Source organism: Canis aureus, chromosome 30 (genome assembly GCF_053574225.1).
Source record: "Canis aureus isolate CA01 chromosome 30, VMU_Caureus_v.1.0, whole genome shotgun sequence".
NCBI lineage: Eukaryota > Metazoa > Chordata > Mammalia > Carnivora > Canidae > Canis > Canis aureus.
In genome coordinates this window covers 18,497,715-18,513,665 of record NC_135640.1, presented here as the reverse complement: position 1 = coordinate 18,513,665, position 15,951 = coordinate 18,497,715, and the positions used below count along the sequence as shown (strand labels likewise).

The window sequence follows — 15,951 nt, the reverse complement described above, 5'->3', positions numbered from 1 at the left end:
AGCAGAGCTTCTCATGAGAGCTTGAATATAGGTGGTTTATTTTGGGAAATGATTCCAAGAAATAGTCCTAAGGAGTAGAAAGAGTGAAACAGGAGAGAGAGTCTATCCAAGCATGCTTCACTGATCTAATCACCTCTGTGAATAACTGGAGTTCAGTCATACTAGAGACTTTTGAAGAGCTATGTCAGATGAACCTCAGACTTGATCAGCTGAAACATGACAGAAGGAAGTGCTGGGGAGTGTTTATCCAGGAGTTCCCCTCTCTCCTCATAGGTCAAGGATTGCCCTTGTAGTGTTAGCTCCTCATAGCTCAGGTTTGTGTATGAGTCAGATGGTTTAGGGAGTTCCTAAGGGGACTCCCATGAGATAGGAGCAGTCATGTGCCAGGGACAGAAATGAGAGATAGAAGAGGTAGCTGAATCATTGGCTGTCAGGTTGCAAATGCTTCCAGCTGATTGTATAGGAATGGCTGGAGTAATAGGATGGATTGTGAGAATGTAAGATGGGGCCCTTTGTGTATCCATTACAAAGGCCTTATCCACAATCATGATCTTTATAATATCAAAGAAGTAAACAGATTGACCATTCCACTCACAGTTGGAAATAACTTACTCTACTGTAACTTGTTCATGGATCCCTAAAGAGAAAATCATTATCTACAGTAATGGATTTGTAAATGTATGTAAATTTATAATTTAATTTGAAATGTTTGTCAGTAATCAAGGATTTAATTGTTTGGAGTTTTATTTAAGGAAGAATGGAGTATAAGGAACCCTCCCAAACAGAAAAAAACTGGAGTAGAGAGTTCTACTGTAGTAGACCAAAAAAGACTATTCATTGCTCTTGTCATAATGGGACAACACGGACTAAATTAAAAGTCATAATTTTTTCTTAAAACTATCAAAGAGTTATGGAAGCAAAAATGTCTAAATGTAATGAAGTACAGAGAAGGCTGGCCTCTTCTTAATTGAGCAGAGAATGGAAGCTATTTTCACTCTTAGCATATTTATTACATCTGGGTATCCAGGCAGTCAGAGGAACATGCTTGACATAGGCAGAGAAACTTTCTTGGGAGAAGAAAAATCTAATCAGGCTTTTATTAGGTGCACATGGGCTGGCATGTGGCTTGGAATCTGGAAGAGCCCCAGGCTTGGGGACCTTCAGACACAGGAAGAGTCCCTGTAAAATGGTGATATGATTATTATTCTTTTCCTCTGCTTAAAATGCTTCAACCTAAACTTCCAACACTTAGATTGTAATGACCTTTTATATTTGATCCCTTTTTAGTTCTCCATGTCCACATTCATACTTTTCACTCCAACTATAATGAACTAAGTCTATAAGAGATATATTGTATGCTACATATACTATGGAGTGCACAGCTCAAAGGAGGGCCATGTGGGGTATGATGTCAGAGCTTCTCCCAGAGATGTAATATGGAAGTCCTGACTTTAGATTTATAAATGTGTCTCTTTTTGCTCTGTATGGTGTCAGTGACTTCTCTTAATCTGGAGCTTATCAGTCTTCTTTGCCTGGCCAATTCGTAGTCATATTTTAGGGTGACATAAATCCCTTCTTCCAGGAAATTTTTAACACTTAAAAGCTGGATTAAATATTTATGTGTTTGTACACATCCCAAATATCCCCATCATAGTCCTTAGAATATTGTTTGCAAATATTTGCCCTTCTGTCTTCTAACATTCCCTAGGCTCTGTGAATATAGAACAGATACCTTTCTAATCACTTTTATAGGTGAAGAAGTTAGCACAGCACCTGACAAATCTTAGGGGATCAATAAATACTTCCTTAATATAAATGTATGAATGAATCTTTTGATCATATTTGGTACATTGCAGTTCAGATGAAAAACATAATAAATTACAGAGACATGCCATACAAATTTTCCCAATAGTCACATTTCAAATTAATATGAAATAATATAGATTATAGACAATTAGAGTTAAGAGTTTGGAAATCATTGAGGACAACATTAGGGTTCTACAGAGGGGGAACACCCCCTTTCCAAAATTAATGCATTGTTAAAGTTATACTTGACAGAAATAGTTCTAGAGCTTAGGTTTTCTGGTTCCTAGTTAATGATTTTGAACTACGATTTGAACATATGTTTTGAACTCTGACTTGTGGTATAATTTATAGTTCCCAGGATGAAGTAAGACCCACAGTGTCTTCTTGCTTCCTTTTTTTAGGTAAGAGACTCCATAGAACTGGAGACAGAAGAACAAACATGGCAGAAAATATAAAGATAGCAATTTTATTCTTTTCATTTTCATACTAGAAAAAAATTGCCTTGATACTATTTTGCACCTGAATTTCCTGGAGTGTCTCTAGCTCAAAACAAAAAAAGGTGGTTTCCCAAAGTTAGGAAGATTTTAAAATACTGTATTAACCACTAAAATCTTTTCTTTTTGTTATCAGTTAAGGGTAAAGCACTAGCCTTTACTCCCACACTATTTCTGTTGCCTCTTCCAGACATGTTCCCTCCTTCTCTCCCCTCTTCCTCCCTCCCTCACTCCCTCCCTCCTTCCGCCTGGCTGGCCTTCCTTCCTTCCTTCCTTCCTTCCTTCCTTCCTTCCTTCCTTCCTTCCTTCCTTCCTCATTTTCATCATAGTTAGGTTTATCTATTTTAAGTAACACTAAATTAGATCCATGAGTCATTTACTAGTTTTTAAATTGTTGCTATAGTTTTTGGTAAAAGGTTTTTTTCTGTGGACTCTTTGTTATCCTAAGAAGCTGCTAATAGTGTGTCTTCTAGAAAGAAGGTAATCTAATGTAAAATTTCCAAATTTTTGTAAATCCGTTTTCCAAAATTTTTGGTTTGTATCTCTCTCAATAAGAAATACTTGAGCAAATAGCGTCTTGTAATATAAATATATTTATTTATGTTAATAACATATACCTTATAAGTCTAAAATAATAAGTTAATAATGTATACCTCGTAAGTCTAAAATATTAAATGTTATGAAAGCTTGCTCACTCACTTTTGGATAAATGTTAGAAGTTTTAATATATTCTTCACATCGTCTGTGGCCTCTTGCATATCTTCTGGGGTGTGTGTGCCCCACTTGGAGCCCACTGGCAAGAGAACAACTCTGATTTATAAACTGGTGTACTTTCACTACCAACAGTTTAGTTGTTAATTTTCCTTCTGAGAATACTATGTCTAGAATTATGAGATTTCCGTCTAATGTCCTTTTTAAAACTTCTTTACTGCCTTTTAAAATAATTGCTATAACTTATCAGATGATTCTAGCATTGAGATGAAATTTCATAGAGGGTTTGGGTAAAATCTCATCATTCTGATTTGCTTCAAAATAAACTCAATATTTTTCTTAAATATTCATGAGCCAATTAAAAATGGCAGAACTTTTTAAATGTTCATAACACTATTTTAGAACCTCTGCTTCTATTAATACCATTAGGGAGTTGAGGCAATGTATAGTCTTGCTTGATAGACACATTTTTGTGGCTGGGAGGGCTGGAAATATTCCAGCATAATGATTTTCAGATCCGTAGCATCCATCACTCAAGAATTAAAAAAAAAAAAACAAAAAAAGAGAGTGACACAAAAAGATAATTATTACAACATGTGTTTCAGATTTTAAAGACAATTAGCTGGAGACCTCAGGCTTTCCTTTCTCATTCAGCACACTCAATTTAAAAATAATGCTTCATATTGGGTAAGCATTTTATATTTTATGAAGAACATGAATATTCATTGTTTCATTTGGTGCTTACACCAATCCTGTGAAGTGGCCAGGGATCATTATCTAAGTTTTTCACTTGAAAGAGTTGATAAAGAGGAGATAAATGACTTCAAGTTCATCTAGCCGATCTAGGTGGAACATATACTCTAGTTCTGTGAGCTATCCTTTTTTACAAATTTTTTTTTCTTGGTGGGCTTTTAATGATTTATTTGCCTATTTATGTAACTAAGATTTTCATCATGTTAATTAGAATCATGAAGAAATTGTTAGCATACAAACTACTCTATGTAACACAGGTGGAGTAAGTATCTGTAAGTCTGTATCTCAGCAGATTGTTCATTCTAAGGACCAAAGAGTTAAAAGGAAACTCGTATTATTGTTTCTGTAAGTTCTGACTATAGTTATACCTTTTTGTCTATCCACCTTTTAAAACTCTCTTGGGATGAAAGCTCATGCAAAAAAAAAAAAAAAAAAAAAAAAAAAAAAAAAAAAAAAAAAGAAAGCTCATGCAGCTTTACTCAACAGTTCTTATTTTATAACAATAAGATGTAAATTTAAATATAGCAGTTCAGCAAAATTTCTTCAATTTTTATAATATGTGACAAATAATATTAGAGTGTGAAATTGAATAGGAAACTCTTCCATTACCAAAAACTCAACACAGTATTCTAGCTGGTATCCTAACTTACCTGCTTTTGCAAAGGTAGAAACTTCGCCAGAATAAAATCCCTGACTCAAGATCTATCTCAAACACAGTTGCAAGTGCATTTGGGCTCTAAAATAATTATTTACTATCATGCATTTAGAATTGCTTTATGCCTTGAAAAAGTCTTTTAATCTTCAGTAATCACCTCTTTATTATTTTCTACATCATTATCCAGAATATTCACTTATATGTGTTTCCCTTTATTAGATCAGATAATTTAAATTGTTTCTTCAGTATGTATTACAAGAATTACAATAACATTAAATCTTTTTTTAAGGTGCGTAATATATGTCAGTTTTTAACGAACTTTATTAGCGATGGTGATTAGAATATACAGTAAATGCTGGTCTTCATAGTTATGAGAATTATGTTAAAGGGAGAGTCTTCTAGTAGAGTGATCTGGGAATAAACTGAATTTCAGTAGAATCGTGAAAGGTTGTCGCATTTTAAAATATTTTATTTATTTATTTATTCATGAGAGGCACAGAGAGAGAGAGAGGCAGAAACACAGGCAGAGGGAGAAGCAGGCTCCATGCTGGGAACCCGACACGGGACTCAATCCTGGGTCTTCAGGATCACAACCTGGGCTGAAAGCGGCGCTAAACCGCTGAGCCACCCGGGCTGCCCGGTTGTCAGCATTTTTAGTTAAAAGTTGATGAGTACCAGTTTTAAGAGAAAGCATGAAGATGAGATACAGTATATTAATTAGGGTTAATAAGAGTGTCTTTTTCTTATCTAAATAATACTTTAAACTTCTTAAAGTAAGCCTATCCAACTTCATATGTATGTATTTATGTATGTGTGTATGTATGTATGTATTTATAAAGATTTTATTTATCATGAGAGACACACAGAGAGAGACAGAGACATAGGCAGAGGGAGAAACAGGTTCCTCACAGGGAGCCTGATGTGGGACTCCATCCCAGACCCCAGAATCATACCCTGAGCCAAAGGCAGACAGACACTCAACCGTTGAGCCCCCCGGGCATCTCCAACTTAGTTTTTAACCACACTTTCACGAAGTTCCTTTGTATTATCTTTACAAACTGTTCATTATGTAAACTATCACTCTTAATCCTGAAGGGAGGAAAATGTGAATTGTCCCTATTACTAGGGACAATTGTGGGGCTGCTACAAAGCCCCATGAGTTTATGTTCCTATGTGAAGCTGGGAACTGGAAAAAAGAAAGGCAGTTTTTAATCCTCTTCTAACGGCATTGATGCCATGACTTTTTGAACTGCCTGGTCGTTTGGTTACAAATACTGGCTCACATGTTTTCAGATATCATTCTTATAAGCTGAGGGTCATGTTACATTTTATGAGCTATTTTTTTCTATATAGTATCATATTATTATGTTAAAGTTCTGCAGTTATTTCTTTTGACAAGGGATCCTGAAGCTGTTGAATTCTATGTATTATACTTCCTTTTGACAAAAGTTATTATTTTTTATCACTAACACATTTCCACTATTAAAAATATAAAAGGAACCAGATTTATTGTCTGGGTTTTATTGGGGAAATAGGAAAACAGCAGTTTTATAGCGTGCTGGTTCATGGGGTAGATAGTACATTCCTGAGAGTAATTGCTATCTGACCACAAAATAGGGATCCTCAGGATACTGCCAAATTACTGCATGGGTCATGGGGTGCCCTTGAGAGGTGGGAACCTTCCTAGCTGAGGCTTCAATCAGCAGAATTAGTGGTTAGAGAAGAGTTTGAAGTTCTATACATCTCGGGTTTAGATATCACAGGGTAGATGAGTTGTGAGAAAATTTCAGAAAGACAGATGGATAGATCTTCACTGTATTTGAATGCTACCTTAAGAGTGCTGGGCATAAAGCCCTGAAAGAGCCCAACCTTGAAGAAGCATTTTCCTCTTCACTCAATGTGTGGCCTCCCCATAGTCAGGTCTCTGAGATGACATGTGATATGTGGTTTGTTAGTATCACTAATTTACATAACTGTGATCTGGATTGAGCAGAAAAAATATTTGCAGTCTTTGGTAAACTGTATATAGCACTGGTTCACCATGAAAGAAATGCATCCTCCTTTGGGTTCATCCATATTAGTCTGTTTTATTGTTGCTTTATGACTACCTTGAAAACCAGTGCCTGAGTAAGGAGGATGGTGAGGAGAAAATGAGAGTTTTGATTCTAATTTTTTGGCCCAAACCTGTAGGATGAGAAGAGTTTTGATAATTGTGATCCACTTTCCTTTTGGTGTGAAGTCCAGATCACCAGTGGGTTTTTGTGGTATTCATTTAGGGTCAGCATGACCTTGTTCTCAGATGGCATATCTGACATATTAACATTTGTTACTATTCCCTGTACTTAGCAGGCTTTCACCTGAGAAAAGCTCTGTCTTCATACTGAGCAGGACCTTGAGTTTCAAACCAAGGGGATGACAGTTGACAGCTGCTATAGATACAGGCCAGTTGTCTGCTTTGCAGAAGCTTGTCAAGAACTCTGATGACTAAGGACTGCTCTGGAAACAACTAGCATTGGCCATCGGCTGGCTGATTATAGGAATCACATCTTTGGAGGATTTCAATGACTTTGAAGTTCCCCACAAGCATGCTTTTTCCTTCATCAGAGCAAAGTAAGTTGAAAGATATGAGCAAGGCACATGTGATTAATACTCAGAAAGCAAAACAGGTTACTGTGTAAAACACTCCTGGAAAAAAAAAAACAAACAACTCTTTATCTTTTATAGCACATAAAAACATTTTCCACTTGGCAAATTGTGTTTCTTTGAAAATAGCATGGAATCGTTGTATGAAATTAGAAAAGAAAGAGGAAAGTACTCTAGCATACTTTCAGAAAGTTATGAATTGAATTTGCCTTTATGCTGAATCTGAAAATAGTTGTTTTTTACTCATGAAAAGGTGTTATAATTGTTTGTCCTAACAGATTTTTTTTTTTTTTAAATAAACTATTGCAGGGTGCCTAGGAGGCTCAGCCGGTTGGACCTCCAGCTCTTGGTTTTGGCTGGGGTTATGATCTTATGGGTTGTGGGGTGAAGCCTTAATTTGGGTTCCAAACTCACCAGGATGGGGGGGTTCTGCTTGAGGAGTCTGTCCCTCTGTTTTTGTCCCTACATGCACATGCATGTGTGTGCACATGGGCATGTACTCTCTCTCTCTCAGGTAAATAAATCTTTTTTTATATGTATATTTTTTTAATTGGAGTTCGATTTGCCAACATATAGTATAACACCTAGTGCTCATCCCATCCAGTGCCCCCTTCAGTGCCCGTCACCGAGTCACCCTGTCCCCCCCACCCCCGCCCACCTCCCCTTTTGCTACCCCTTGTTTGTTTCCCAGAGTTAGGAATCTATTTTTTTTTAATTTTTTTTAAATTTATTTTTTATTGCTGTTCAATTTGCCAACATATAGAATAACACCCAGTGCTCATCCCATCAAGTGCTCCCCTCAGTGCCCATCACCCAGTCACCCCCACCCCCTGCCCACCTCCCTAACACCCCTTGTTTGTTTCCCAGAGTTAAGAGTCTCTCATGTTCTGTCTCCCTCTCTGATATTTCCCACTCACATTTTCTCCTTTCCCCTTTATTACCTTTTACTATTTTTTATATTCCCCAAATGAATGAGACCATATAATGTTTGTCCTTCTCTGATTTACTTATTTCACTCAGCATAATACCCTAGATACCTAAATCTTAAAAACAAATGAAGAAACCCAAACTATCCTCTAAAAGAAATTTAAACAAAATTGCTCTATTGTTCTATTTCTCAGAATGTATTGTTTTTCTATTAGAAAAATGTCAATAATACAAAAAATAGTGGAAGGGATCATAAGGGAAAGGAGAGAAAATGAGTGGGAAAAATCAGAGAGGGTAACAAACCATGAGAAATTCCTAACTCTGGGAAACAAACAAGGCGTAGTGGAAGGGGAGGTGGGCGGGGAGATGGGGAGACTTGGTGACGGGCACTGAAGGGGGCACTGGATGGGGAGAGCACTAGGTGTTACACTATATGTTGGCAAATCAAACTCTAATAAAAAATATACAAAAAAGAAGAAACTGGTAAAAAAAAAAAAAAAGAAAGCACTCATAATCATGACCCTAAAAAAAAAATAATGTCAACAAAACTACTTTTAGTACTTTAAGTTTGTCCTTTCCTGACATTTCTGTAACAATTTGTTTTCACTGCCCTTTTTTGTTATTATGATACTAAATCTTAATAGTGTTCAAAAGCTTTTTATTATGGGAAATGTTAAAAATAAAAGTAAAGAGAGCAGTAGAATGAATCTGCATTACTCACCTTCAAAGTTCCCCATCACAAACAAACAAGGGGTAGTGGAAGGGAAGGTGGGCGGGGGGTTGAGGTGAGTGGGTGACCGGCACTGAGGGGGGCACTTGATGGGATGAGCACTGGGTGTTATATGTTGGCAAATCGAACTGCAATAAAAACGAAAAAACAAAACAAAACAAAAAAAACCCCAAAAAACAAAGTTCCCCATCATCCCCATCAATCTATTTTCATCTGAAGTCAGCCCTTCTACTTCTATTGGATTATTTTGAAATAATCACCAGGTATAATATTATTTACTCTGTATTTACTTCAGTGTACGTATCCATAGAAGTTACAGATTATTTTATACCTTAAATATTCTTTTTTTTAAAAAAAGATTTTATTTATTACTGAGATACAGAGAGAGAGGCAGAGACACAGGCAGAGGGAGAAGTAGGCTCTCTGTGGGGAACTCGATGTGGGACTCTATCCCAGGACCCCAGGATCATGCCCTGAGCCAAAGGCAGACACTCAACCACTGAGCCACCCAGGCCTCCCCTTAAATATTAATTCTAGGTATAAAATATCCATTCAGTGTGTACATTTCCCCACTTGTCTTATAATTTTTAAATTGATGTTTGAATCAGTATTCAGACAAGAGCCACACATTGTATTTGTGGAGACACACATTGCTATGTCCCTTAAATTTTTTAATCTTTAGGTTTGCTTGCTCTGCCACCTTCTTTTTCCCTTAGAGTGTATTCTTTGAAGATACTGAATTGCTTTGTCCTTTGGAGTTTACCACATTCTAGATAATGTTAACTATGTTCCTGTTGGGTCACACAATCAGTACCTCTGGCTCCTATAATTCCTGAAAATTTATAGTTATGTCTAGAGCCTTATTTTGATTCAGGTTTGATTTCCTGACAAGAAGGTGGTATAGTTTACTTACATCTTATATGGGAGGCACTTAATTCTGATGGTTTGTCTTAGCATTTTTAGCAGTCATTGATATTCGTTTCTTAGACATTATAGATGGGTAATCTTCTAATTTTATCAATTCCTCTAGGTTTTGAGGTGTGTTTTGAAGATAGACATGGCAACATTTCCAGTTGTTTGATTGTGTGAAGTCTGAGAAAAAATAGGAATTAATGATGACTTCAAGGATTGGGTCTGAGAAGCTAGAAGAAAAGGGTTGCTATCAACCAAGATGAGAAAGGTTGCAGATTGAGCAAGTTTTGTGGAGAGTGAGAGTGGAGTCTGGACTTTAATTTTGGATTTGTTGATTTGGAGATGCCTGTTAGACATCTGTGTCATTCAAGGTTCAAGCAGAGAAGCCGAAACCATATGTGTGTGTGTGTTTATATATGTATTCACATATTTATACATATAAATATATAATCAGATCTATCTAACAAATTCCTTTATTTTATTTTTTAATTTAAATTTTAGTTAAGATACAGTGCAATATTGGTTTCCAGAGTAGAATTCAGTGGCTTATCACTTACATATAACACCCGGTCCTCATCACAGCAAGTACCTTCATTTTTTTTTAAAGATTTTATTTATTTATTCATGAGAGACACACACAGAGAGAGAGAGAGGCAGAGACACAGGCCAAGGGAGGAGCAGGCTCCATGCAGGGAGCCCGACGTGGGACTCGATCCTGGGTCTCCAGGATCATGCCCAGGCTGAAGGCTGTGCTAAACTGCTGAGCCACCGGGGCTGCCCAGCAAGTACCTTCATTAATACCTTTCCACCTCTTTCCATCAACCCTCAGTTTGTTCTCTATCATAAAGAGTCACTTATGGCTTATTTCTCTCTATCCTTACCCGCACCCCTTTTCCATGTGTTTATCTGTTTTCTTCTACATGAGTGAGATCATACGATATTTGTCTTTCTCTGAATGACTTATTGCACTTAGCATAATATACTATAGGTCCATTAATGTTATGGCAAATGGCAAAATTCCATCCTTCTTGATGACTGAATAATATTCCATTATATATATCTATATTTATATCTATCTCACATCTTATTTATCCATTCATCAGTTGATGGACATTTGGGCTGCTCTCTCCATAGTTTGGCCATTGTTGATAGTGTTGCTTTAAACATCAGGGTGCATCTACTCCTTTGAATCTGTATTTTTCTGTCCTTTGGGTAAATACCTAGTAGTGCAATTGCTGGATTGTAGGGTAGTTCTATTTTTAACTTTTGGAGGAATCTCCAAACTATCCACTAGAGTAGTGGCACTAGTTTGCATTAGCACCAACAGTGCAAAAGCACTCCCCTTAGAAAACATCTTTCAACTAACATCTTTTTTCATGAAGATAGAAGTCTAACAAATCTCTTTATATGATCTATCTTTGTATATACCAGATATATGTTCAGTAATGAGATACATGCAGGGACTTGCATATCTCTCTCTATACACATACTGGATATACATGCAGTAAATGAGATATATTCTACTTTATTTCTGGATCAAAGGTAGACACATAAACTAGGGATATACAAGATAGAAATATACAGATCCCTTAATATGTCTCATTTGCTGAATATATATCTCGTATATATATATAGAGAAATATATGAAGGGGCTTGTTAGATTTGACATTACACAATTGTAGGCTCTGTTTTAACAGTCTCTGTATGACTGTTGTCTCTGTGTCCCATACTGAAACTTGAAATCCAGGGAAGGCAGTTTGGAAGTAAAGAAGGATGCAAGGTCAGAGAGTACAAAGAACAGCATATATTGGAATATATAAGCAAGGTCAATTTATGGTTCCTTTGACCTTGATGGTATGGCCTCCTGAAGAAGCCAGGGATCTTTGTCAGAGAGGTTAAACATAGAGACACTTGACTCTGGGATCTAAAAAGCTAAAAGATATTTTAGGAGAAAGTGGAGTAATTGCAAGTCTCACCTCTGCCTCATACCAGAGATAATCAGCAGGTACATGAAAACAAGTGGGAATTAGAAAATGGCTGCTGCTTCATGTTGACCCTACAAATCTTTCATAGGATTCTGTCTTGAGACCCAGCCTAATGAAATACATATAGAAAAGAATTTTGGGAAATACAATTTAGTCTAGCCAAATTGATAGATGACAAAACCACCACAAATAGAAGTATTCAGTAAGTAATAGGATATATGAGTCTGGAGTTTGGGAAGAATAAATGTGGAAGTTGCTAATATATAGATAGTTTTTAAAGTCTTGAGACTGAATGCAGTATCAAGAGAATGAGAGTAGGAAGAGAAGGGAATAGGTCCAAGACTTAGGCCATGCTCTCCAATTTTAGGAGATTGAAGAGAAAAGAAAGTGTGAGAAAAGCACTGAGAAAAATGATGACTGGAAATAGTCTAGTAGGGCAATGAGGAGAATAGGGTGTCCCGGAAGCTTTGTAAAGAAATATGTCAAGGACGGGGGAGAGACTAATTGTATCAAATCCTGCTGATAGAACAAAAATGATGAGCATTGGCTTTTTGATGACTTAAGGAAATTATGTAGAGAGATCCAGGACTGGTCAAGTGGATCCAAGCAATCACTTCCATATTAAGAGGTTGAATAGAAGAGAAAGAAGCCTGGGAAGGCATGAGAAGTGAGGTAAGAGGAAAACCAGATATGTAGTGTCAAAAAAGTCAAGAGAAGAAAGCAATTAAAGAGGAAATGACAATGAATAAATGCATACATGTGGTGTGTTGGCTTTGATTCCCCTGAAAAAAGAGCCCAAGACAAGAACTTGAGTGTAGGTAGTTTGTTTTTAGGAAGTAATCCCAAGAAACCGGATCAATGGAGTGAGGACAATGTCAGGAAAAAAGGTAAAATCAATAAAATGTGCATTATTTAACTGGTTATCACTTCAGGGCTCCATATAGAAGATTCTTTAGAATTTTTCCTCCAAAGAAATGGAGGAAATTAAATATTATATATAATATTGCCCTGGTTAGGTAAGAATTGTCACCAGATGGTGTATTGCTTTGCTAGGGCTTATCATACCAAAGTACTATGGACTGGATGGTTTAACCAACAGAAATGTATTTTCTTCTCAGTTTTGGAGGCTAAGAAACTGAGATCAAGGTGTTGGCAGCATTCATTCCTTCTGAGGATCATGAGGGAAGGATCTGTTTCAGGCCTGTCTCTGACTTGTGGATGGCCATCTTCCATGTCCTCTTCCTTTTGTACATCTCCAAATTACCTCTTCTTATAAGGATACCAGTTATACTGGATTAGGGCCCATCCTAATGAACTTATTTTAACTTAATTAGCTCTGTAAAGATCCTGTTTGCAAACATGGTCACATTGCAAGGTACTAGGGGTTAGGACTTCAACATATAAATTTTGAGTGGATGCTATTCAGTCCATAACCAGTGGTGTTACCCTTCCCATCCTTCTAGGATACTTTATGCTAGGGTTGAGAACATTTCCATGAATTAGTGAAAGACCTGTTGAAGATATCGGAGTGAGTCAGTCAGGGCTTGAGGTGGAATTCTGTGAGAGTATGAAGAATTGCTCACCACAACTGCAGAGAATTAGAAGTAAGCCAAGGGAATATGGTGCAGAGTGCCTAGAACATCTGTCTATCCAAATGTACTGGTATCATCTTAAGTCATGGTCACAGGCTTGAAGTGGTCTTGCTGCCTGGCAAAGTTGCCTAGTAATTATTTTCTTATCAAGTCACTTTCTACCACTGTTGAGAACCAATTTCATTTCTTCTTTCCTCTAATTTTTAGAACTTCTTTCTTCACGTTTAATCTCAGCTGGTAAACTTGCTGTCAATCTCACTGAGAGAGTCAAGCAACTTAAAGAGGACTGTCACAGGTCCATCCACCCCTTGTCATAATGCCCACATGCTCTCGCTTCTCTCCTGTTATGTGGATGTCTTTGCCGCTGAGGCCAGACCATCCACTATCTCTCGTCTTCTCTTCCTCAGTCAAGGATATGTGTTTAGTTTTTCATGCGTTCACTTCTTTGATATTAGTTTTCTATATCTAAAAATATATCTAGAATTCAGATGCATTTTACCAGTTCCACATTACCATGCTCTCCATACCACCATCATCTTTCTTGGATCATCGTAGTAGTACCCTCATGGCTTCCCTTATTTTGCATTTACTCCTCTACAGCTTATTCACAACAAAGTAGCTAGAGTGATACTGTTAAATACAGATCAGATCCAGTCTCTCCATTGCTTAAAGTCTTCCAGTAGCATCTCATCTCAGAATAAATGCCAAGGAGTATTTCCTATAATCTGGCCTCAGTTTTCTCACTGACACCATTTCTTGCATCCTCTCTCTATCTTGTTCACTCTTTCTTGTTTAAGCAAATGCATTCTTGCTTTTGCTTAAACATGCCTATCACACTTATGCCTCTGAGCCTTAACAATTGCTGTTTCTCTCCCTTCTGCCTTTAATTATCATTTCTTACATAAGGCAAATTTTTCCTTTGGGTTTTTGCTCTAATTCACCTTTCAAAAAGGCTTTTCCTGATCCTCCTATCTAATGTTTCAAGCCCCTTCCCAGACTTTTTATTCCTCTTTTCCACTTTATATTTCTTTTTGACTTTTATCACAGTCTAGCATAGCATATACTTATTTATATTGCTTATTCTTGTTTTCCTAAGAATGCAGACTTCATCAGGGGCGGAGTATTTGCCTTTTTTCCCCTCCTAACACCACCTCTTAGCTATTATAAAACTCCAAGCTAGAGCCTTTCTCTGCTCTTTCAAGCCATGTTTAAATCAGCATGAGAGACATGCTCTGCTCTTCCCTAAAAGTCTTATCTAAGAGGTACATGTTTACATACCCTCCACATGTGTGGAATCTTTAGTCTTGATACTGAAATCAAATTTTGAGGTCCATCCTGAGTGGCACAACAGTGTAGAGACAGGGTAAATATCAATAAATGCAGCCATTTATGTAATCTATCACAGCCATTATTTACTGCTGTATATTAGTCACAAACAACCCCTACTGCTGTACAAATCTCAGTAGTTTATAAAGATATACTTTTTTTTTTTTTAAGATATACTTCTTATGGATGTTACCTGTCTTGTTTTGTGGTGGTCTTCATTCTCTTCTTGTTGGCTGTGGTTGGGGTTATGGCTACTGATGTCACCACAGTAGGCTGGTAGCTGCTATCCACATGGCTCTGTTGCATGAGTCCTTTTCATTCTGGAATCTGAGCTAATGAAACAGCCCTAATATGGTACACATAATTATGATGTCAGAGGAAAAGAGCAAAAGAGCTGTGGTAAAACCACAATGGCTCTTAAAGCTTCTACTTTGGTCATGCCTTCTTATGTGCACTTGGCCAAAGCAAGGGATATATATATGCTTAGTGACAATGGAACAAAAATAAATACTTTTTTCACTAAAGGCACTGGAAATCACATGGCAATGGATGAATAATCCAAGGGAGGAATGTAATTTGGAACAATAATATGATCTATCCAAGAACTTGTAGAAAAATGTTCAAAAGCTTTAAATTTTTCCTTAGTTTTTGATCCACAAATTATCTAGAAATTCAACCTAAGCAAACAAGATGTTTGAAATATGGAACTGCATATAGCCTTGGGCAAGAGACAATTTCATTGATAGTGAACTTGTAACTATATTATGATACAATATTATGTATTCGTTAAAATGCTACTATAGAAGAATACTTAAAATGTAGAAAAATGTTCAAAATACTATTGTAGTAAAAGTTTATATAGAGGGGGATCTCTGGGTGACTCAGCTCAGAATAAGCAATATGAATAAGCGTCTGCCTTTGGCCCAGGGCGTGATCCTGGAGTCCCGGGATCGAGTCACACATTGGGCTCCTGGCATGGAGCCTGCTTCTCCCTCTGCCTGTGTCTCTGCCTCTCTCTCTCTCTCTCTCTCTCTCTGTGTTTGTGTGTATCTTTCATGAGTAAATAAATAAAATCTTAAAAAAAAAGTTTATATAGAGAGTACATACCAAGATGCTAGGATATTTTTAGAAAGTTTTAATTGCAGTAAAAAACAAACATGCAGTTTACCATCTGAACCATTTTTAAGTGTTTCAACATATTTTTAAGAAAACAATCATTTATATTACTATGTATTGGGAAGATACCAGAAAGAAAGACACTTAAACATTTACAGAAATATCATTACAGAAATGTGTGTTAGAGAAATTTTGTTTTCTACTTATTTACTTTTATTAACAAAAATCTTAAAAGAACATGTAGCTTTGCAGTATAAAACTATAAAGAATGAGAAGTAGTGAACATTGGAGATCTTTGATG

General features: G+C 36.7%; 1 protein-coding gene and 1 long non-coding RNA gene across 8 annotated transcripts in view; one reads left to right on the top strand and one right to left on the bottom strand.

Annotated features, from left to right (window-relative positions):
* The window catches only part of LOC144301761 (uncharacterized), a 40,886-nt gene extending 26,013 nt beyond the window's left edge, over positions 1–14,873 (bottom strand). For 5 of the 7 annotated variants that reach the window (XR_013368552.1, XR_013368553.1, XM_077878842.1 and 2 more), the window contains exons 1-2: positions 14,728–14,873; positions 3,000–3,093 (exon numbers count right to left, since the gene is read on the bottom strand). Coding sequence is in view for 4 of the 7 variants with exons in the window: in XM_077878842.1 (XP_077734968.1) it covers positions 3,000–3,093; positions 14,728–14,840 (207 nt within the window). In the remaining 3 variants the exon portion in view is untranslated. Of the gene's footprint in view, positions 1–2,999; positions 3,094–9,632; positions 9,812–14,727 lie in introns of all 7 variants that reach the window. The other 2 variants (XM_077878843.1, XR_013368554.1) reach the window with 2 other exon arrangements.
* LOC144301763 (uncharacterized) overlaps positions 1–15,951 on the top strand; it is a 305,839-nt gene that overhangs the window by 62,652 nt on the left and 227,236 nt on the right. The window lies entirely within an intron of this gene.